Below are 25,148 nucleotides of genomic sequence, written 5' to 3' on the forward strand. Positions count from 1 at the left end.
CACTATCAGCAAGGGAAATGGGAAAGAAACGCTAATAGATCTTACTCTTTGCTCCAATAATCTATATGATAAAATCCAGTGGGACATTTATACGGGCAGCTTAGGATCTGACCATTTGCCGATTAACATTACGTTAAAGACTAATTTTGATGTAAAAGACTATATATATCCCTCCAGAAAATGGAATACTAAAGAAGCCAATTGGAAGAATTACGCATGAGAAATAGAAGATAAGCTAAAAAATATTATGCTCCATGAGGATCATAAGTCTAAATATGCAGCCATTATCGAGATCATAAACGAAGCAGCTAGTAAACACTTCAAGGAACGTAAAACAGTGGCAATTAAGCAATTCAAACCCGCTATCTGGTGGGACGAAGAATGTGAAAACCAGATCAGACAAAGAAAAATAGCGTACAAAAAGATGGTAGACGAGTTTACTTACAACAATTTTATTGAGTAACAAAAAATAAACGCTATTACAAAAAAAATCTCAAATCCAAAAAGAGAAAAAAGTGGATCAATTTTACAAACTCACTCAATAGTAATATTAATACATCAAAGCTTTGGAATATAGTTAAAATTTTTAACAACAAAAATAATAGAAACTCATCTAAGCTTTAAGTATCTTATTTAATGACATCTTTAATTTAAGAATCTTATCTAATGACATTCATATATCTAATTCGAATAATAGATACCTGCTATTGTTAGCGACGGATATACATAAGGCTTACGATAATGTCGATCATGGCATTTTACTTAACAAACTTAAGAAATTGAATATTCCCTCTAATATTATGATAGTGATAATTCTTTTACTAACCAATAGGTTGCTATATGTAAAAAATAAAAATAAATTAATAGGTCCCAGAGTAGCTCTTACAGGCTTACCACAAGGTTCTATATTGAGTCCGTTATTATTTAATATTTATATGTCGGACTTTACTGCAGTTACCCAAGACGATGTTAAGAAACTACAATATGCTATTGATTTATTTTTGTACATTTCTTGCAACACACTTGAGGAATGCATTCACAAAATCAAGTGGTCGATCACAGGTGTCTCAGAATGGATGAGGTCCAACCACCTAAACCTTTTCTTGGTCAAAACAAAGGGTATCCTGTTCACCAGGCATAGAAAATTCCTTTACCCTCAAGGAATCAATATGGGGAATTGGATGTGTAAAATATACGATAGTGTGAAAATTTTAGGGGTTACCTTTGATAAAAAGATGACCTTCCGGGTGCACGTTGAAGAGGTGATCAAAAAATGTGAAACAGGTAAGAATATCATTAAAAGATTGGTTGGAATTGACTGGGGAGTCTACCAAAGTTCATGTTTAGCTATCTACAAATCCATAATTAGATCACATATTGATTATAGATACTTCATTTACGGAGGAATCTCAACCAATATACAAGGATTACTAGATGAAGCTCAACTTTCGGCTTTAAGACTGTGCTTGGGAGCTATAAGGTCAACGCCTCGCATTGCCGTTTTAGCGGAAGCCGGGGAAGCCCCACTGAACATTAGGAAACAAATACTAACTAATAGATTTTCAATTAAAAAATTCAACTCGGATTCAGAACGAATCCCGAAGCAATTGGAATATTTAGCTGTTTTGCATTTTAGGGTAAACTATTGGAAAAACAGACCTACACCTCCATTAATAACTGGATTTTATAATTTGAAACCTCTAGAAGACCTGATAATTACAAATGATAAACTACCGTACCATAGTCATTTTTGGATTTACTCATTTCCCAAGAAATATATAGGCTTGAATGACTTCAATTATATGACTCATCATTCCAATAAAAATATAATAAACAGGGAGTTTGAGAATTGGTTAGACACGGAATGGAAAGATTTTACTGTTATCTACACTGACGGTTCCAAGTTAGAAAATAAAGTGGGGTGTGCTGTCTATGTACCTAATAGAGACAAATATTTACAATTTAATTTACCGGATTTTGCCTTAGTCTTTTCGGCAGAACTTACATGTATTAATGCTGCTTTAGACTTTGCTATACAAGAAAAGATTCCAAAAACCATAATCCTAACAGATAGTAAATCCGCACTTCTGGCTCTAAACCATCGTAAAGAAAATTGCAATGGTTTAATTTTTGACACCATCCACAAAATAGAAAGCGTCTTAGAAAATAAAAACACGATCAAATTAGTATGGATACAAAGGCACTCCAATATCCATGGAAACGAATATGTGGATGGTCTTGCAAGAGAAGCCTGTTTATCAAATTTTCCTTCAAGAAAGGCTCCTGCGTCTGACCTAAAAAGCTGGGTAAGGAAACAAGGATTAAGGTTATGGCAAAACGAATATGATATGGAAGGCAGAAAAGGAACTTTATTTAAATTTTGCAAACTAAAAGTGTCTTTCAGTACATGGTTTGCCAAATCTAGGTTGAACAGAGACGAAATAACCGTTATCAATCGTATTAGATCGGCCCACACATTCTGCAAATCTCATCTTTTTAGAATTGGCATGGCAGAAGATCTCTTCTGTTCTTGCGGATTGGAAATTCACAATCTTGACCATATCTTTTGGAAGTGCAAGCTCTATGCTAATCAAAGAACATCCTTACTACAAGAACTGTATAAATATAACTTTATTTTTCCTATTAACACCACAATAGCATTTTCTACTAATGATGAAAATATATATATAAATTTTATCTATATTTTTTACAAAAATGTAACATTAAAATATAGTTATAAAAATAAAGTATTAGTTATTAAGGTTTTAGGAATTAAGTCACAATCTTATGTTGTAAACTATTTGTAAAATATGTATTTCTCTGATATTTATAATTTTGTAACATATTATTTATGTAATATGAGGCTAAATGACCAAACGGTCAAATGTAATAAATAAATAAAAAAAAAAACTTCCCGTAGTGTAAGTTATAGTAATCGCCAAAAACCGATAATAAAAATTGTAGCATATCTTGGCGATTCACAGGTTTCTCTGTGTGAGTGTATGTGTCTGAGTGTATGTGTTTGAGTGTATGTGCTTGAGTGTATGTGTTTTTTTGTATAGCGAAGGAAATGCCTTTATGCATTCCAGACTGATGTTTTGTCTGGGTATGTCGGACTCAATACCGCCCTGGTATAATACCGACTAAAACCTGCGCTTTGCCCTTGCCTCTGGTCGCCACGGAAACTGCCGTTAAGCAATACTTTGTGGGGGGAGGATGTAGAATGTTATAATTATTTACTTGTTATAATGAGTGTTAAAATTCTTAAACTTATACTCATCGTTTAAATGGGCAAAGTCCCATTCGCCCTTTCTCTTTCCACAGAACGCAGGTCAATTAGCACCTCTCTCGCAAATCTGTCTATGGCGTTCCAAGCAGCTTCACTTGTCAGCATCACTTCAACAACATTACCTGGGGTAATTCTTTGTCCAATGACTCTTGCACATCGTCCCGTAGAGCACCAAATCGCGGGCACATTATATGTATGAATGTATGCGTGTGTGTGAGTGTATGTGTAGTTTGGATACAATTTTTAGACCACGATTTGAGGCGCATCGATCAACCGATTGAATGATTCAAAAAACATTCGATTACTGCTAATAGACGTGCTGATAAGTTTTTGGCGAAGGTCCAGCCGTTTCGAAGATACGGAACAAGAAGTGCCAAGAATAATAATTCAGTTTTGGAAGTAACGTAGCGTCCCATTTGAATGATTTAAAAAAAACAATTTACTTGTATTGACAAAATAAAGAAATGATTATATTTTTAGAGCAGGGCTAGCGGTTTTGGAGACACAGAGAAAAATGTAAAAAAAAATTAATTTAGCGGTCTATAATGATCATTATACATATGCACATCAAATTATCGGATATTTTATAGAGATTTTAAAAATATGATCAATTTTGTTACTATTTTTTTCGAGTTCGGAATCAAGATTTTTAATTTCTAATGATCACTTATACCGTTCAAACAAATTTTAAAATTTCCATAAATTTTGTTTTCAAAATTTTCAAAACTATATAAAATTTGATACTTTAAATATAAATTTAAAATTTACATCGGCCTAAAATGTATATATTTTATACGCGTTATTGTAATCGTATTAAATATATCCTCAGTTGGATCATTCAGTTACTCTTCTTAATTTAAATATTTTCAAGAGTTTTGAGCGATAAGCTAGTCACTATATATTATATAAATGAATACATATATAGAAATGATATCTTTGAAAATATTTAAAACAATTGTTATTAATTATTGATCAATAACTATTGATTATTAACTTCCCAAAAATTTTTGCATATCTTCACGTTTTGAAGGTTTCTGAACATTTTGGCATACCTGTGAAAAAATGTATGTGTGTGTCTCAGACAGCACGAGATGATCCGCATGCGAACATTCTTCGAGCGCAGCACGATCCAACGGTGCGTCCAGCTTGTCATATCCGTATTCCTGACCTGACCGCTGGTCCTATCCGTATCTCGAGCGGGATACTCCGACCGTAAGTTGGATAGGAATTGGACATGCATTGTTAATTCTGGGGCATTTAATTCATCCCTTCTAGCTAAAAAAAATATTTTTACTTAAGGAGACCATTTATTGAAAAAAAGTTTATTTCTCAAAATTAATTTATAAAATGCTACTTTAATAAATTATATATATATATATATATATATATATATATATATATGTATATATATTATACTGCTTCAAAGCTGCATTGCTTTTTTGAAACGTTGAATAAATAATTAAAGCAGATCAACACTAAAACACGTACACACATTATACATATATACACACACATATATATATATATATATATATATATATATATATATATATGATAAAAATTGTTTCTTGGGCATCCATCCAATAATTTAAAAAACAGTTTTAATGCAAAATGTTTTAATTAAGAGAACATACGTTTCGGGTCCAGATTTGACCCATCTTCAGTGCATACAAATAAATTTAAAAAAAATAGCACAAAGCACAACACAAATTTGCAACGAAAAAAATAAGTAAGAAATAAAAAATTGAAAAAACATCAAGTTATGAAAATTTTTGAAAATTGTAAAAATTAAAATAAATAATATGTTTTATTATAAAAAAGCTTATTCCAAAAGCACATCTTGTTAGTTTGGAGACAGAGTTACGTGTCAACACGTGAAGAAAAACCTCTCGCTTTATATATATATATATATACTCATATGTGAGTCAGTGTCAATACTTACTTGTAAAATAGTAATAACACTTTGTTCATGAATGAGCAGAATTTTTAAGAACTGTATCTATAATTAATAGAAGATTCGTTACATCTCATTGATAGCGAAACATATGTTCTTACATAATACCTTTATTGATTGCTCGAGTCAGCTTGTCACAAAATTGCACTTTCTTCTCGTTCCTGTCTAGCTAATATCTTTAGTCACCTGCTCTCGAAAAATTCTGTACCTAGCATTGAAATAAATATTTAACTAGCTGTAAGTGGAATTCTGTCTTAAGGCAATTAAGGCATCGTGCCTTAAGGCAAATTGCTGGAACTTCCCGTACCAAAAATTATTATTTTTTTAAAAACGATTAACATTTTTGAAAAAAAATTACTTAGAAAAAATAAAATTATTGAGAAACTATAAATTGGACAAAAAATTACTTTTTTTTTGAAAAAAAAATTTTTTTTCTTTATTTTGACATATTGTGGAAGATTTGAACTTTCTTCTCAAAGCAATATGAAATTTTATTTATATTATTTATTAATCTTATTTATATTATTATTTACTTATATTTTACATTAAATCATATTACGGATATTATTTTCATGTAAATTTTATCCTTTGCTCTTTTATTTATTTAAATTCATATTATTATTTATCAATATTACTTAATGTTAATAAATTAGCAGTTGTAATAATTATTGAAATTAAAAAAAAAAAAAAACTGTCTAACGCATAAGCATTGGTACGGAACCCATAGGAATGTTAACAAAATGTATACTTATTGTTAAAATCTCTATAAAATATCTCATAATTTGATGTGCATATGTCTAATGATCATTTTTGACCGCCAAATGGCTCATTTTTTTATTTTTTTCTTCATATCTCCGAAACCGCTAGACCTACCTTCATGAAAATATCTTTTTGCCTCGTATCTTCGGAACGGCTAGACCTGCTTTTGCCAAAAACTAATCAGCACGTCTCCTTATCAATACGAATCGAATGATTTTTGAATTATTCAAATCGGTTGATCCGTGTTCCCGAAATCGTCGACGAAAATTTGTATCCGCGCATACATACACACACACACATACATCCATTTTTTCTAAGATATGCCAAAATGTTCAGAAACCTCTGAAACGTAAAGATATATAAAAATTTTCATTTTTGATTTTTTTGCGATTACTATAACTTGCCCTACGGGAAGTTAATTAGCACAAAATTGTATATCGAAACTATAATATTAGGGTATAATATAATGAAAATTATTTAGTAATATAAACCATTTATTTTATACAAATTTAATAAAGTACAGCTCCCTGGAAGAATGTAATCAGTCATAGGTGATGCAACTGACAAAATAAAACATTGATTCTTACTCTGATCACATGATGAGAGTATAACGTTTGCATATTTCTTTTATCATATTTATTAACTCATATTGATTCATGGGCTCGCCATTAAGTTAGCGGTTAAAAGCGACGGGACTTGTTTCAGAGGTCCCGGGTTCGATACCCACTTCGACCAGTCTGTTGTCAGGCAGCAGTGACAACGATTTTCACTTGAAAATATAGATACCAATAAAATGTCAGTCCTATTGGATTAATTCTAATAACAAAATCATCAAATATGGATGGAATAACCATTGGGTTACCATCTAAAAAAAATACGAAGGAAGGAGAAGTTTCAGCCCAACAGCTTATAGGACGTAAGGTTCTGATTGCTGTTCAAAAAAAAAATATTCATATATTTGTTCATTGTTGTTTCAATATATAATACATTTATATTATAAGCATTTATATTTATTCAGTTTACATATGATTCATATGTAAATTTAAACTCACCACAAGAAGCCAAAATTGTAGGAACTGAAGAACATTTTTTTAACAATCAGACACTTTCATTTTTTCTGCTTCTTTTATCAGTTTTCAATGGGGTCCAAAAAGCTAACTTTATGGAAAAATATTAATAAAATCACTGAATCTTATCACGCGAATATTTTAACCTCATTTTTTCTAAAACAAAACTCATAACTAGTGCAAATTAAGGCAAATTGCTGGAACTTCCCGTAAAGTAACGAAATGTCCGAGAAATATTGAGTGTTTTCAAATAGATTATTATAAATAAATACTGTAACATTGTCTAATATTTATAAGAATTATATAAACTGAATCGCAAAGTTTGAAAATATTGGTTTAAAGTATATTAGAACTTAAGTCAGAATTACAATTAGAATCTGAATTATTTTCGATATACAAAAATAATTTAAAAAAAATTGAAACAAAAAAATTCAAAAGTTTAGCACATCTCCCTATCAATAAGAATCGAATGTTTCTTGAACCATTCAAATCGGTTGATCCGTGCGCCCAAAAACGTGGACGAAAAATTGCATCACTCATACATACATACACACACACACACATACACATCCACTTTTTCTGAGGTATGCCAAAATATTCAGAAACCTTCAAAACGTGATGAAATGTACAAATTTTCAATTTCAGTTTTTGGACGATTACAATAACTTACCCTACGGAAAGCTAAAAAACTGTTCGAACGTTATTGGTTGGGAATCATGCTGATTAGTTTTTGGTAAAGATCAAAGTTATAGTAATCGTAAAATAAAGAAAAAAATGCATATCTCTACGTTTTAAGATCTTCTAAACATTTTGGCATATCTTAGAATAAATAGATGTATGTGTGTATGTAAAATATTGTAACGACAATCGGTATTGTCGTCAAAAGGGTTGCATAACCACCAGTGCAATGACGCTCTCCCACCACGCCCAATAGGGATGCCAATATAAGGTCCAGTCTGGGGTTGAAAAATGGCATTAAGAATTGTAACCTCCTCTGAGGAGTTCGGTCGGGTCCACGCGCTAGTCGCTGGACCCACTTTGTGTATAGTGGTGTGTGTGTTGTGCCAGGAGAGGAGAACCCGTTCCAGTAAAGGTCAGATGTATTATTGGTTTTATAAACTATTCCCTCCGTTCCGTCGTTATCGTTACTCCGTTGATACCGTTTTACGTTAGTAATTAATAAAGATTTATGAGTACGCTAGGTTTTAGGCAAAGGGCATGACAGTACGTAGGTATTGTCATGCCGTGACACCTGTAATAATTAGTAATAATTAAATAAGCTAAAAGTACATTATGTTTCATTCGCGTAGTTAGTTGGCTTTTCCACAGGTAATTACAGGGTGGTTGTAGAAGTCGGGTTTAGGAGTTGGTGTAACGCTTTCGTTGGGGATGCAACGCTAAGACGTAATAATGGAAGTCGTTGCATATACCCTAAGAAAGGGAGTATCACCCTTCCAATCCGTCACAATGGTGGAAGCGCCGGGTATGTATGTATGTAATAATAACAAACATTCGATTCGTATTGATAAGGAGACCTGCTGATTAGTTTTTGGCAATGGCAGATCAAGCCGTTTTTGCGAAAAGTAGAAAAAAATTGTAATTGATTTTTCGAAAGAAACATTATATTTGTATCGACAAAATGAAGAATTGGTGAAATTTTTGAGGAAGGCAGTTCTAGCGGTTTCGGATATCCAATAAAAAAAGTTGAAAAAAGCCATTAGGAGGAAAAAATGATCATTAGACATATGCATATCAAATTGTCATATGTTTAAAAGATATTTTAATAAAAAGAACAAATTTTGTTTACATTTTCATGGGTTTTGTACCAATGTTTATCTGTTAAACTACGACGCGGTGCCCACGCGCTTCTAGATTTCTTTTTCACGCAGCTAATGTATCGCGATTGCTTTAAACAAAAGTTCTAAATTTCCAAAATATTTCACAGTATAAAAAAAATCAAATTTTTCGAAAAAGATCATTTTTTTCAAAACTTTTAAAAATCTCAAAAATCGATTTTTTTCAGAGTTCTAAAACAAAATTGAATATTTATTAAAAATTATAATTTTTGGAACGGGAAGTTCCAGGAATTTGCCTTAAGGTACGATGACATGCGCCGCTAATTATTTTATTTATTTATTATTTTTATCGTTATTTTATCCTACCGATCGTTTACTGCAAGGATGTCAAACTCAAAATTGCAATCGGGCTGCATAAGCAAGGTTTAACTTCAATCGGGCCGCAATATATATATATATATATATATATATATATATATATATATATATATTGATGAGTTATTTAGAATCGGGCAGTATATATATACATGACAGACGTTGTCCTGTACCCACATCTACGTTTTTTTAATATATACACATAATTTTAAAACAAAACAAAAATAACATTAAAATGGAATAAATAAAATAAGTATAGTGACGTGTACATAAGTGGGCCACGTTTTTATTTTTGGTTGTAAAATAGTTAAAAATCAAAATATGTTCTTAATGTTTTTTGTAGTTGTAAGGGTACTCCAAAATGCAACTTTTTATCATAGCAGATGTTTGCAATTATGTTTGGTAGTATCTCTTTTTTCAAATGGCAAAAAAGCGTATTTAACGTGTTTTTCGAAAATGTAGGGAGAAGTGGGCCACCCAAATTTTTATCTTAAAAAATGCTGCTATATGCTGATTACGAATCTGTTGGCAAATTTACAAAATTCGAAATCGTTGTCTCGAAATGAAGGGTAGAAATTGAAAAAAACAGTGACTACAGTAAAAATGTTCATTTAAGTCTGAAAAAAAGTAATAAAGTTGGAATGATAAAATTGTTTGAAAAAACATTTTGCAACAATCAAGCACAGATTCTATAATTGTAAATAATTGCTCGTATCGATTTGTACTGCCAAACATAGAAATAATATCATAAGCATATTTCCTAGTATTTTCAAATCTGTCTGGTAAATATTTATAAAATTCAGGTACGCCCACTTCAATAAATTTGGCTTTCAAATTTGAGTTACGCCGAATTTCGATTACCTCCATTTGCATGTTGCTGGATACTGAAACTATATCTACAGAAACGATCGAAGAGAACAAAAAAAATTGCCTTTGAGTGAACTAAAATCTTGAAACCGCATTTCAAATTCCGTTTTTAAATTAGCAATATTTTCTACATATTTTTTATATGAAAAAGTAACATCCAAGCTAGATTTATTCATGCTGCACGTCGGAAAGTGTGTCAAATTTTCATTCTTGAGCTGTTTTTCCTAAAGGGCAAGTTGGCATTTAAAAGCTTGAATTATGTCGAACATGTTTGTTATAAGATTGTCTTTTCCCTGCAATGAAAAATTCAGGTCCGATAGCTGTTTGGTTATATCAACCAAGATCATGTTGATTATCTTCGAGCACAGTACTTCTTTATGTAAGATGCAATGAGTATGATAAAGATTTTCAAATGCACGAAAAAACACTGCTAGCTGAGCCGTGCCACTGATATCCGTGGTCTCGTCACAGGCAATAGTAAAGCTTTCGAAAGAAAGTGATCTATTTTTTATTTTATCGCTCAAATTAGCGGCTAAGTCAGTAATTCGTTCTGCAACTGTATTCCAAGACAATGTGTTCTGAATGGACACGTCCAAAGAGATCCGAATCAAGTGTTGCCCACTCCATCATAGAACAAGGATTTACTATATGTTAGAAACCGCTAGTTACGCCGTTCACAGTTGCGTTGGCGCATATTTGAAACGCATCATTACCGAATATTCAGTCACTACTGACCATAGATAAATACGCATCTGATGAAGAAGCTAATGACAATAAGATCCAACACTACGAAATATTAAGTAACTTTACGCTACTGACAATAAGATCCAATACTACGAAATATTAAGTAACTTTACGCTACTGACAATAAGATCCAACACTACGAAATATTAAGTAACTTTACGCGGTATAAACTGTTTGTTAAACAATAACTTATTGTTAATTTATGTAATTGTAATTATTGTTAATTTATTTAAAGTAATTGTTAATCACTTAGCAGTTGAATATTTTATTTTCTTCTTCATCGAATTGTTATTTATTGCATATTATCATTTGTCAACATACGCGGGCAGCCGGGCCGCAAAAATATCTGCTGTGGGCCGCATGCGGCCCGCGGGCCGCGAGTTTGACACACCCCAAACTTTACTGTGAGATAGCAATGCAAAAAAAAGTCGTGATGCTATTTTGAGTACATGCAATACACATCATCTGGCTTAAATATTTCGTAAGATAATATATTTAACAAATTACTACATCAAAGCATGTAATTTCATCTTACGATAAACAAAAAAGCATAAGTAAAGTATCTTACATATCTAGATATAAAATACAGTTAAAACTTCAAATCACACAATTAACACGTAAATAACATGTTATTTATTAAAAATACAACTTAATTCTATTTTTACAACATTTGCATTCAACAATTAATTCACGAATGACACTTACGCGCAACTTCACTGAAGCAACTGAAAAAATCTGGCGGAAAATTCAAAATTGAAATTTTAATGATTTGATTAAAAAGAATCAGTATCTAAACTTTTTTATCGCTTTAAATAAAAATGTTATTTACATTGTGAAGAAAATTGTGTTGAAAGCCAATTTATAAGCTCTTATATTTTGACTATATAATACGAATAATGAAATTTACAGTATTAGTAACTATCTATTTGAAACCATTCAATAATCCTCGAATATTTCATTACGATACGGGAAGTTCGTGCTATTTGCCTTAAGGCACGATGCCCTACACCTCTAGTTAAATAATTATTGACATAACATTTTTTGCGACAAATGCATGGAAAAGTTATTTTTGAAACTTTAAAAATTTTGGAATCAATTTTGAACTTTATTGTTAAGTGAAAATAAATGCCACTTAACTGGATGCCTGCTGCTTAATATAACTTTGCACCCAATACGGAATTTGAACTCGGTTTATTGTGGTTGCAAGGTTGAAGCCTCACAACTGCGTCACGAACATTCTATTTTCGTATTTCTTTGTTTGCTTTTTTAGGCTTTCCGAAGAATTTATTTACATGAAGAACTGAACTTTTTATATAATCGTTATCAACTTGATGAAAAGTTCATTTCCATTGTTCTGATTCAGAATTTTGTCATACCGATTTCACTACGGAATGCAATACCGATGAAAAAATTCAATACCGATATTTTTATTATCTTAAATAAATGTAAACAAAATTATAGTCATTTCTGCAAATATTAAAAATTATATATACAATTACAATTATAAAACTAAATAATAAAAAAACAATAAGTTTATTTTTTTTAATTTAACAAAATCATATCCAATTTTATTCACTCATCATCAGTATCGAGAATATTAAGTACTTTTTGTCAAAACCAAACTTATAAGTAAGAAAGACCAAAAACTCATTACAGATCATATTGTGACGAAAAGGGTTGATGCTAAACTAAACCAACTAACTACGCGAATGCATTTGAAAGTCATTTTTGTCTTATTTAATATTACTTTAGTATTACATATGAGAGAACATGTCTGTACCCGCGTACAGTCATGTCCTCTGCCTAAACTCTAATTCACAATCTATAAACCCATTAACCGGATTAACATAAACGGAGTATCGGAACGTACTAACTAGCATAACGGAGGGAATAGCTACTAAACAATACATCTGATCTTTGCTGAAACGGGTTCTCCTCTCCTGGCACAACACACACACACCACTATACACAAATCGGGTCCAGAGACTCGCGCCTGGACCCGACCGACCTCCTCGGAGGATGTTACATTTCTTAATGCTACTTTTCAACCCTCGACTTGGACCTTATATTGCAGGAACCCTAGTAGAAGTAGGTGGGAGAGTCCATTTGCACTGAGAGTTGTGCAACCCTTTGACGACAATACCATTTGTCGTTACAGTATTATATTATTAAAATAAATTGCATAATTTCCAATATTTTAAATATTATAAGATTAATTTTTCAATACTATTATAATATACGAATTTATATCAATATAAACAATAATATACTATAAGTGTTGGCTATCTTTACTTAAAACAATATAATGGTTCTATATTATTTTCAAACTGCGATACGTTTCACTTAAAATAATATTTTATAATTGGAATGAAAAGCAAAAATATTTAGCGAATATTGTGATTAATACGAGTATGTATGTATCATATGTAAAAAGTTAGAAAAAAACAAAGATTACGCAGTGGTGATTTTTATATTGTTGATTGTGAGTATTTATGATATAAAATATTTTGGGGCATATTTCACATTAAAAAACCGTTATATTTTTACATAGCTGTTACGTGTTCGTACCCTTGATAATAAGAAATTTCTTAAAGTACTAAGTAATGCATTAAAGGATTTAACTTTTTATAGCCCTCAGGAGTTTTTACATTTTGATTTGTCAAATTACTTTCCCGAAAATCTCAACTAATCATTAACCCGACTTTTCCCACTCGAAGAAATTTTTCTATTACAGCCAGCAGCAAGACCGATGGATCGACGATGGTAAAAATCTCTACAAATTTATTACGGGCCCAAACTAACTAATGTCACTTACCACCCATGGTTATGCCTACTACTTCTGTTGCAAAAATATTTCTAAATTGCTATTAATATTATTTTTTTATAATTATTATTTTTATATGATTGTTATTGTCAAAATACTTATTAATTAGTTAACTAAAAACTTGTAATTTAAAAACACTTGAAAAATTGTGAAACAAATTATTTTTTCATTAAAATGTCTAAAAATATGTAAAACAAAATACCTATATTGTAAAAATACATAACTATAATGCTTTTTTGACAATTTGTGTCAAAATTTTTTTCACATTTTTTTTCAAATTCTGGAACAATCAAATGCGTCAGTTTTTAACTGCAACTTATATAAAACTTGTTTATTGTAAGGTCAAATTACATGTTTTTATGTAGTGATTTGTTAAATATATAATATCTTACGAAATATTTGAGCCAGGCGATGTGTATTACATGTACTCAAAATTGCAACACAACCTAACCTAACTCACTTTTTTAACTTCACGTTATAGTAATGGGCCGAAAATCTAAAATGAAAATTTTTGTAGGATTCTGAACATTTTGGCATACCTCAGGAATTAGATGTGTGTGTGTGTTTTGTGTCCGCATTTTTTCGTTCACGTTTCCGGGCGCACGGATCAACTTATTTGAATAGTTCAAAAAATATTCAATTTCTATTGATATGGAGATGTGCTGAATAGTTTTTGGCAAAGGCAGGTCTAGCCGTTATAGAAATACGGAGCAAAGAGTGCAGACAATAGAAATCGAGGTTTTGAGAGAACGGAGTATTCGATTTGAATAATCCAAAATTTATTTGATTTGTAATGATTGAAAAAAGTTGTGTTTAGTTTATGGCAGAGGAAGGTCCAGTCGTTTTGGAGATATCGAGCTAATTGTGCAAAAATTGGCAGTTTTTGACTAACTAAGCATTCGATTTATACGATTCAAAATTTTTTTGCTTGTTTTGACAAAATAATTGTTTTTGGAAAAAAAATTATTCCAAAGTTTTTTTTCAATTTTTTTAATTTCTAAAAAATTTCTTTTTTGAATCTCAAAAATTTGGATTTTAATTTTAATTCTGGTTGAAGTTCTAAAGCTCGCTAATATCCTTCAAATAATTTTTTTAACTATGCTGTTCAGTTTATATAATTCTTATAAATATTAGACAATGTCCTTTAAAATTTGATTAACCCTCCGTCGGTCGGCGTGGTCTGGCCAGACTTTTTTCGACTTCGATTAAAAGAAAAAATACTTCTAGTAATCCTATCGACTTGAAATTTCTTGACTTTTCCTAAAATTTAATTAGCTGTCGATCAATAAAAAAATCTGGACGAAAAAATGTACAGAAGGATAATTATGGATATTAACTTTTTTATACTGCGAACGGTCGGAAAAGTCTGTCTAGACCACCCCAACATTTTGTGTGATATATACGCTTTTTATATATGTAAACCAGTATTTTGTCTTTAATCATGGTATTTTCTATTCAACCTGCGTTGTATATAATCTTTGCTATGTGTTGCAACATGAATGTTTGTATTTTCATGACGAGAGTTCCTTGAAAACCTACCAAACTTATTGGTAATCGCAAATACTGAAAATCGGATGAGTAGTGCACATATTATCAATAATTTTTCTACCCGTACTGCGTCCGAAATTTTTTTTTGCAAACCTGTAGTGAAATTATATTTTCACTTTGAGTTTTACAGCTCATTTCAAAGGCGACGCACCTCATTTCGTTTTCATTTGAATTTCACATTCATTTCAAAGGCGCCGAAAAAGAATAAATATTGTTTTTCATTGATATAAAACAGAAAAATTAACAAAAAAAGCAACGATTTTATTATATTTCTTGACTTTTTATATAATATAATATGTAATATTTTATTTTTATTGTAAGCAAGCTCAACACATGCAAAAGACGGTAAGAAATAGAAAAAATCAAAACTATAAATATTTACTACTAATAATCGTTAATATATAAGACACCAAAAACTCATTTATCCCATATAAATGCATGTAAAATGAATGGGTGGTCCAGCCAGACCTTTCCGACCGTTCGAAGGTAAAAAAATATCCGACCTACGGAGGGTTAATTGAGTTTTGTTTATTTACTATTCTGTAAACATATTTAAGTAGCAGTATTTATAATAATCTGTTTAAAAACATTTATTATTTCTCAAATATTTTATTACGGTACGGAAAGTTCCAGCATTTGTCTTGAGGCATGATGTCATACACCACTAGTTGTAGGTTCAGGTCATTCTAAACTATTTGCCGTTTAAGGTGTTTGTAGCTATTATAATATATTTATAAAACTTATAAAAATAATTAATTAACTTAATATGGTAATAATTAAATATATAAAAAGATATCTCCACGTATAAAAATCATAAATTTTATTGATTATAAAACTTTGCAAAATGTTTGATCATGTGTTTTTCTCAAATTCACTTTTAGCTCACTTGATTCTCACATATACTTGCGGTAATATACTTCATAAATTTACAAGCGGTATATAAATATGTATTTTTTTTATTGAAATCCAAGCAATAAACGGAAACAACGTTCTTTCTTTGCTTGACACCAACACCTACCAAGAGGCTTTAGGTTTAGATTCTAAACGAAGAATCATGGACTGTGCAATTTGCCGCAAGCCCTCCAAACGTCAATTCGCAACTAATCTGACGATTTAATCTTTGCAAAGTTTTTTAACGTTTCAATGGCATTAATGTTTAAAAAATACATTCGTTTTCGTGTAATGAACATAATTTTGGACATAAATCAGGGGCGTAACCACCGCCGTATCAGCCGTATCAAAAATACGGGGCCCCCGAGCCAGGGAGGCCCCCAACGTCCATAAGCAAATAAAAATAATAAGTATTTTTCAAAAAGTATTTCATCAAAAAGCTAATTAATCGCAAAAACTTTTTTCAATCAAATTTAATGTCATTGAAGAAGGAAGCGAGAAATGTTTAATGTAATTTAATGTAAAATTATTATTATTCCAAAGATTTTTATTTTCTCTTCCACGCGGCACGGGGTCCCATACTTGCGCGTACAGTAGAATCTTACGAATTTTATTTTATTTCACAAATAACAAATGTGAAAATAATCATGAAAAGTCATTTAGCAAAACACCTGTCTCCATGAAACTTTCATCTCTGTTAACATTCACTTAAGATCATCTCTGTTAATTTTTATAACCAATTGCAAACTCTCTAAAAATATGTTTGAAATATGAAATTGAATATTTATTTATATTGCTGATAGAATTCAATAGTTTTGCATACAATTTTTCTAAAGTAATTTTTGCATACTTTACCCAGTTGCAACCGCAAAGAGGCTGAAAGATGTTTTCAAATATAAAACTGATAAAAAATTAGCTAATCTGGTGTAAGCCTTAGGAAACTTTGTATTTCTCCATGCGTGTGAATAGCCAACCCAATCAATAAGAATTCAGATTTATCCAAATTTTTATGAATTTTTAAAATTAATGTCTTATCACAGGCTCATAATATTTTAGTATCTATGATAGTTATGAACACACCATATTCTAATATTGTCTAGGGTTATGATCATGGAAAGATTTATCAAAATGGTCAATTTAATTTCAACAACTACTTAATTGCTAAAAAACTGTCTGGGCGATATATATTCCAAACGGTTTGTGATTTTGAAACAAGGGCGAAAATTTTAGCACTCTTCTGGCAAATTTTCTGCCAAAAATATTAACTTTTCCTTCGATAAGTTAAATACTTCGATGATACAGGAATAGTATTAGATTATTATTATTCATAGAAACAAAAACTTTTTTAAAAACTATGGCCATCATAAGCTATAAATGATTTAATAAACGTGTATATGTATTGAATTTGAATTGATTGTAGAAAATTCGGATGAATATTGATGATAAGTGAAGATTTTTGTGGGAAAATTCTGGCATACCTGAGGGGGCCCCCAAAACAATTTTGATACGGGGCTCCGCCAATGCATGCTACGCCCCTGACAAAAATATTCTTATTCATGTACCAAATATGTTTCTAAAGGTTTAGTTCCCATGTGCAGGTCCCATACTTCGACACGGAGATAATTTGAAAGATAATATATCTGTCTGAATTACTAAGCTTGCCATCACGTCGAGGCCCCAACATGGAAATAATTAAATATATAAAAATGTATTTCTATGTATAAAAATATTTATTGAATTTCGTTGATTATAAAACTTTACAAAATTCATGACCATTTGTATCCCTCAAATTTACAAGGCTCACTTGATTCCTACAAACTATTTTCAAATATCGTTTTAAATGTTTAATGCAATTTAATTCAATGGTAACTTTTACTATTAAAGCATGGCAATGCATAACTTTGAAAGTTCTCATCTTGATCATGCATACAGACTTACGCGAAAATGGAATTTATAATTTGAGCAAACTGGAAACTAATCCTTTTTGAAATTACGCAAAGCCGTGTAACTTAAAAGTGCAATTGTAGGCCATTCACGTTCCGTATATATGTAATGGCTTCAGTAAATTCGTTCCCTCAGAAACCATCATGATTTCAAGTAATTCCATGAATTAAAGCGCATGTGTGGTCTTGTTCTCAGTCGCGCGTGATATGCATACCGAGACATTTTCCTCATATATGCATGCTCATATATTATGCACGTGGATACAATTTATACACATATTCCGATGCTCATTGTATGCGAACTTCTGCCTGAAGTTTTACTTCCTGCTGAATAACGTGGCATAGTTATTGCCGACAACGTGCTATAACGACACGGCGCCGCCATCAACCCGTCCGCGTGGCCCAGATCTTACCAATTAGACTTCGAAATGAAAATTATGTATTTTGCTCAAGTTGGAGCTCGTTAAATATAAGACAAATACGAAGAATAATGAAGATCTTTGAACTAAAACATAAGATTATTTTTAAATTTATAATATATGACAAACAGATCTTTCTAACAATGAGTTCAATTTTGATGTAGTAAATGGAACTGCAACTGCAGGCCAAGAAATATGTATAAAATTCAAAATCTTCAAAAGATATTAGTTTGGAATTATGATGCTGATTAGTTTCCGCTAATGACTGGCCAAGCCGCTTCTTCGTAGTTAATGCTTTGAGATTAAAACTTTATTTTTAAATTATTCAAACCTTGAATGATAAATAGTTACTCAATTAAAAAAAGAGTGCGCGTAAGTTCCCTCAGAAACCATCATGATTTCTGTTCACACGCGATTGATATGAAAATTATTTGCTACTGTACAAGATGGCATTTAAATAAAAATAAATACATCATATAACAATTTTGAATAATGTTTATTAGAAATGTGGTAACACTCGCGGTGCACACATTTATAAGTGTCAACCATTATACAAATATATATAATGGTAAATTATAAATCATATATTTATAATAGCATTAAAATATGTATAATATTTAATAACAACTAGTTAATTAATTTTGAATTTTAATGGAAAACGGGATAAAAATATCCCAGCCAATTTTTGTTAAATCGGTCCAGCCGTTCGTGATAAGTGTTGTAACTAACACGATCCTTTATATATATATATATATATATATATATATATATATATATATATATATATATATATATATGGACATTTTCGAATTACGAATTTAAAAAAAATCCTCTATAAGTTTTAGCTCTTACTATTGTCTTTCAGAGAGTGCGCGATACAATCATAGTTTTGTATGAAAATTTTTCCATGGTATTTCCAAAAAAAAAACTTTGATTGAAATGCACACTATCTTAAAGACAATATTAAGAGCTAAAACTTATAGAAGATTTTTTTATCAATTAGGAAGCATTTGAGCCCTTAGTAGCAAAGAAATTCAAAAATGTCCATATTAAGGACCACCCTAATTATGTATGTATATATATATATATATATATATATATATATATATATGTGTGTGTATGTGTGTGTGTGTATAAAATTCTCCTGTGGTGGTGTATGAAAGAATAATCCACCTAAACTATTATTCGGATTTTGATATATCTTTCTGAAGTTTGTTATGAGTATTTTCTAGGATTTTTTGATTCATAGAGATATAGTTATATTGTAGATATAAATGAGAAAAGATACAAAAAATCGCTTATCATTGTTTAACTTTGAAAATATTTGAGGCATTGTTTAACATTAAAAACAAATTAAGACTGCCATTTCCCAAACATTTCAATTCACTTATGGGCTAGAACAATATTAAAATATAATATATTTATGATTATGAATAAGAAAAATATTATTTCTGAAGAACAGCTGAGATATGCCAAAAATTAAAATAATATAACATACTTTATATATTTGGCTCATGCGCCTGGGGCTGTGGATTGTAAGTGAATATACCCTTTATAATTAAATTGACAGATTATTATTTTTTAACTAATGCAGTCCTGTTTCGCCTTACCTTACTAAATTACAATACAAAAAATTACTTATTCAAAAAATGATTTAGAAATTTTATTGTGACAAAAATTCATATGTTTGGCAATTGATACGGAATATTTACATAAGCCAATGGAGCGTTTTGGATCCGATTTTTTTACTGTGCTCCAATTTGCATTAAATTTTGGAATTAGATTCATCTTACTCTCAAGTTCAAAAGTGAAAATAATTTAGACTCATTTGCCACTTTCCGGGTTGATGACATTTCTTCTCAGTGATGTAATTTTACTTTTTTTTCAAATAAACTCGGATATCGATAAAAAAACTAATCATAAGAGAAACATTTTCAATAATGATTTTCAAAAAAGCAAATACTTTTCAAGTTACTGGCTACTGAAATTTTTTTTTGCGTTTTTCATTGTTTTTTGCTAATATCTTTAAAAAATATGCCTTTTAACGAGAATCATGAAATTAAGAAAATTATATTAATCAAAATCTTAATAAATCGGTGTTTTATAAAGTGTTCTAGAAACAATATCAGGCTAGATATGAAAATGGGATTTTATTGTGCTCAAAATAAGCTTTAAAATGAGTACTTCTGCATGTAAAATGAGAGAGTTATCATGCAAAATAAAATACGCATACAATGTTTTCTTTTTCATTTAAATCAAATAGTTTGAGTCCAATTTCTACTAAATTTAAAAATAATCCTATTCCATCTAGAATTAACTTGGTTTAAGAAGTCTTGACGAATTCTAGAAAATACCACAACTTTCTTACAAACGATTTTCAAATAATCATGATTTTATTAAAAAAATCTATTAAAAAAAACACCCAATTTCTCATTATTATATATCTAAAAGAATAAAAAATATGTATAAAAGCATACTGATAAAACTTCAAGGTTTTTTTTGACTAATTATTGCTTATTATTATTTTTTATACAAATATTATATATTTTTACACAAATATTGATAGAGTTATGATTGTTTAAAGAGTGCGCGTCTCTCCAACCAGAGTGTCTTTCGAGCCTTTAACCCTTTGCCGTTAGAAAATAAGAGAAGGTACGGTAAAATTTATTATAGAGACAGTTGTAGCTCATTTAATCACCTTTAAAATAGTATGTTACAAATTTTGATAAAATCAGAATTAAAAGAGTTTTAATCCAATTAATGCGGAGGTGGTGACGGAGTGCAAATTGTTTTCACTTCTGAAATTAAGATTAGCCTATTTCCGCAAATTGGAGCACAGTAAAAAAATTCACAGGGTACACGTTTTTTTCCTCTCCATTTACTGCAACATAGGTTAAATAGAGCACATGTGAACAGGATTTGACAAATTAATTCACTTCAAATATGAACTTAAGTAATAATGTATATTGAATTATTAGTGAGAAAAATGTATTTTAGATATTAAAATTACTAAAATCCAGTTAAAATTTAGTACGAAATTATGAAAATTACAGGCAACATTATTGAAATGGGGATGCTATATATTAATTCATTCTTAATTTGTTATACTTTTTAAAAGACTTCAATTTTCTAAACGTGTAACTTATGCTATGATCATAAATCACAATGGTAAACTATGGTTTTTTGTTTGATAAATTTGGAAAATCAATGTTTTAGTCATGAATAAACAAAATGCCATTCATTTATACATTCACATCTTACATCATTTATACATATTGCTTAATATTTTTTTTTTATTTTCTTATAAATTACAATCTGTATAAATAGAAAGACATTGAGTAATTAATTTGACAAATAACATATTAAATTTTAAAAAGAAAACCCAGTGGTTCACCATCTATTAGTGTACTAAATTATATCTAAATTTTGTTATAATAAAGAAAAAAAAACTCAAATATACATACAATTATAAACAAAGTACTTTACACAGACTACATATACACATACTTACACATACCTATTTTAAATAATATGGTAGAACAACCTATTCTTGATTAATGTGTTGAATCTATTAATTGTATTCTTTTTAATCTTATATTATGTGTGGTGTTGTAAAGTTTTGCAATCAGTTCGTTTGGATGGTGGTCCATTTTAGTCTTGAAATTATGGGCACTCTTTTTAATTTCTTCACTGATTGTGAGTGTATCGGTGTCTTGGTGAATTAGCCATGTTGGTTCATACCTTGGCACGGATATTGCTTGTCTGAGTATTTTATTTTGAAATCGTTGCATTAATTGTAAGTTACTGGCTTTAGCAGCACCCCATAGATGGATGCCATACATCCAAACTGGTTTGAGAATAACTTTGTATAATAAAATTTTATTGTACGTCGACAGTTTCAATCTACTACTGAGGAGCCAATTCATCGACCTTCGAAGGTTTTCTAGATTTTCACGCTTTTTTTAAATATAGATTTTCCAGTTCAATTTCTTGTCCAGATGCATACCCAAATACCTTACGTAATCTCGGCTTGGAATTTGTTCGTTATAAATTGCGACATGTGGTCATGTATGTTTCCTAAGAGTAAACGTAATGTGGACAGATTTTGAATTATTAATTGTGAATCTCCATAAAGTAAACCATTTTTCAATTATATCAAGGTGTGACTGCAGCTGCGTTGAAACCGTAAGAGAATTTTGATTCCGGGTTATAATGCATGTGCCATCTGCGAATAAAGCCAGATTAGTATTGGTGAATTGTGGAAAATTAGCAGTGTATAGTAAAAACAACATAGGGCCTAGGACACTTTCTTGTGGAACTCCCGCGTTCACTTCTCTTAATTCCGACTGCGAGCCACTTATATCAACATAAAACTTTTGTTCACTAAGATATGATTGTAGTAGTGAGTAAATTGAATAAGGTAGATTTATTTTAATTTTATACAAAAAACCTGTGTGCCAGACTTTGTCAATCGCCTGAGACACGTCAAGAAATATTGCAGAACAGTACTCCTTGCAGTGTAAGGCAGCGTTGATGATGATAACAACTCGATGAACTTGCTGTAGGGTCGCATGCTTAGCCCGAAAACCAAATTGATAATTTGGAATTATATCATTGGAAATTATATGATCATTTATTTGACACAAAAGCAATTTTTCGAAAATTTTTGATATAATTGGCAATAAGCTGATAGGTCGATATGATGGTGCTAGATGCTGGTCTTTTCCAGGCTTCAGTATTAGTATGATTTTTGCAAGTTCCTATGCTGTGGGAAACTTGCAAATCCTCAGGATTGCATTAAAGACGATGGTAATAAATCTGAATACAATGACGGGCGATTCTTTTAGCATTTTCATTGATACTTTGTCATAGCCAGGAGATTTACCAGTTTTGGCTTTGTTGATTTCACGTTTTACTTCTGATAATGAAATTTTTATAATTGAATTTTTGTTTCGAGGTTCATTCTGTATATACTGGTCTATAAAATATTCAGCATCGTCTGTACAACTTTGAGGAACTGAATAAAAAGAATTAAATAGATGATCCGCAAAGATTTTTGATTTATCTATTGGGTTTCTAGCCCAGGATTGATCTGATTTTCTTATAGGTGGGATTTGTCTTATTGGATTTTTTATTTTTCTAGTCGCCTTCCATAATAAGTAATTGCTATCCTAATTTGAAGTAAGATTGTTTAAGTAATTATCGAATGACACATTTTTGTGTTGAAAAATTAGTGCCTTTAGGTCTCTGCAAGCTTTATTAAACCTTTTTTTATCTTCCGGTGAGCAGGTTAATTACCAAACTTTACGCAATTTTCTTTTAATTGCAATATTTTGTTTAATATTTATAGGACACAATGATTTTCGATTGCCTGCGAACTTGGGAGTAGAACTTTTATCCGCATCTTGAAATATATTGAAAGATTGCATTGTTGATATCATGTTCATGTTTAAGGGAAATGTTACAGTTCACTTTGCTTTCAATTATATTTCTAAAAGCAATCCAGTTTGTCAAGTAATTTGTTAGATGGTGATCACTTAAGCCAGACTTTAAAACTGTTGAATAATTGAATATTACTGGGGAGTGATCAGAAGTTAAATCCAGACATGATTCAATCCTCACTAAATCTTCATTAATATTTTTAACTACAAAAAAGTCTAAAAGGTCTGGTAATTTACTCAAATCACTTGGCCAATATATCTGTTCCCCAGTTGAAATAGAATTATAGTTATTTGAGTCGATTGATTTAAGAAGTTCATGACCACGTGGTGTAATTAACCTTGAGCCCCAAGAAGTTTTTTTGGGATTGTAATCACCTCATGCTATAAATTTATTACCCAAATTACTGAAAAAATCTGAGAATTGATTTTTTGAAATAATATGCTTCGGTGGATCGTAGAGAGCTGAAACTGTGACTGCGCACAATGTTAAGTCAATGCTAACACATGTTGCTTACAAATAATTTTCACAGATTGGTTCTAGCTCATAATGACGAATATTAGATCATATTATTATTGCCGATCCACCGTGTGCTGTTCCATCTGGGTGTTCAGAGCTATAGATAGTAAAGTTAGGTATTCTTAAATGACATTTTTCTTTTAAATGAGTTTCTGATATTAGTAGCACATCGATTTAATTGTATCGATTTAATTGTATAGAAAATATTTAAGTTCTTGTATGTGTTGATACAAGCCATCGGCGTTCCATAAACAAATTTTCAGTGATGTAGCCATTACTTATTTTTTGAAAGGATGGTTGTTAATAGATTGATGATTGTACTTATTTGTTCTGTTAATAATTTGATCATATGTTTTAGTTCTGAAATGCCGTTGTTATTGTTGTTGTTGTTGGTATTGTTGTTCGTTACATTGGCGTTATCCGTTGAAGTTTGATTTGTATTCGTATCTTGGCGAGTTGCGTAAGCGAAGCTCTTTCCTGGTTGCACTAAATTAAAATTATTTTCTTACCTTTGTGAAATTTTGTGACGAAAAACTGGAAATTTTCTTTCAAGTTGCTCTTGGTAGACTCTGCATCCTTTATAATTAGCTGGATGATTTCCGTCTGTTCATAAAACACATTTAACATTTTTATTAATTTTATCTTCCCAGGAACAATCTTTGGGTAAATGATTTGCTGCACACTTTACACATCTAGGCAATCTAAAACAATAGA

At 30.6% G+C, this 25,148-nt stretch overlaps 1 protein-coding gene across 1 annotated transcript; it reads left to right on the forward strand.

The window, feature by feature from the left end:
* The first annotated feature begins 247 nt into the window (after positions 1-247).
* Positions 248-23,223, forward strand: LOC113387873. Its single transcript, XM_026625260.1, has 3 exons — positions 248-414; positions 833-2,306; positions 23,170-23,223. The coding sequence occupies exons 1-3, from the start codon at positions 248-250 to the stop codon at positions 23,221-23,223; spliced, it is 1,695 nt and encodes a 564-aa protein (XP_026481045.1).
* Positions 23,224-25,148: the final 1,925 nt, after the last annotated feature.

This window comes from Ctenocephalides felis, unplaced genomic scaffold (assembly GCF_003426905.1).
Source record: "Ctenocephalides felis isolate EL2017-DRISC unplaced genomic scaffold, ASM342690v1 CF-g0.4_SCAFFOLD_03572, whole genome shotgun sequence".
NCBI classification, from domain to species: Eukaryota; Metazoa; Arthropoda; class Insecta; order Siphonaptera; family Pulicidae; genus Ctenocephalides; species Ctenocephalides felis.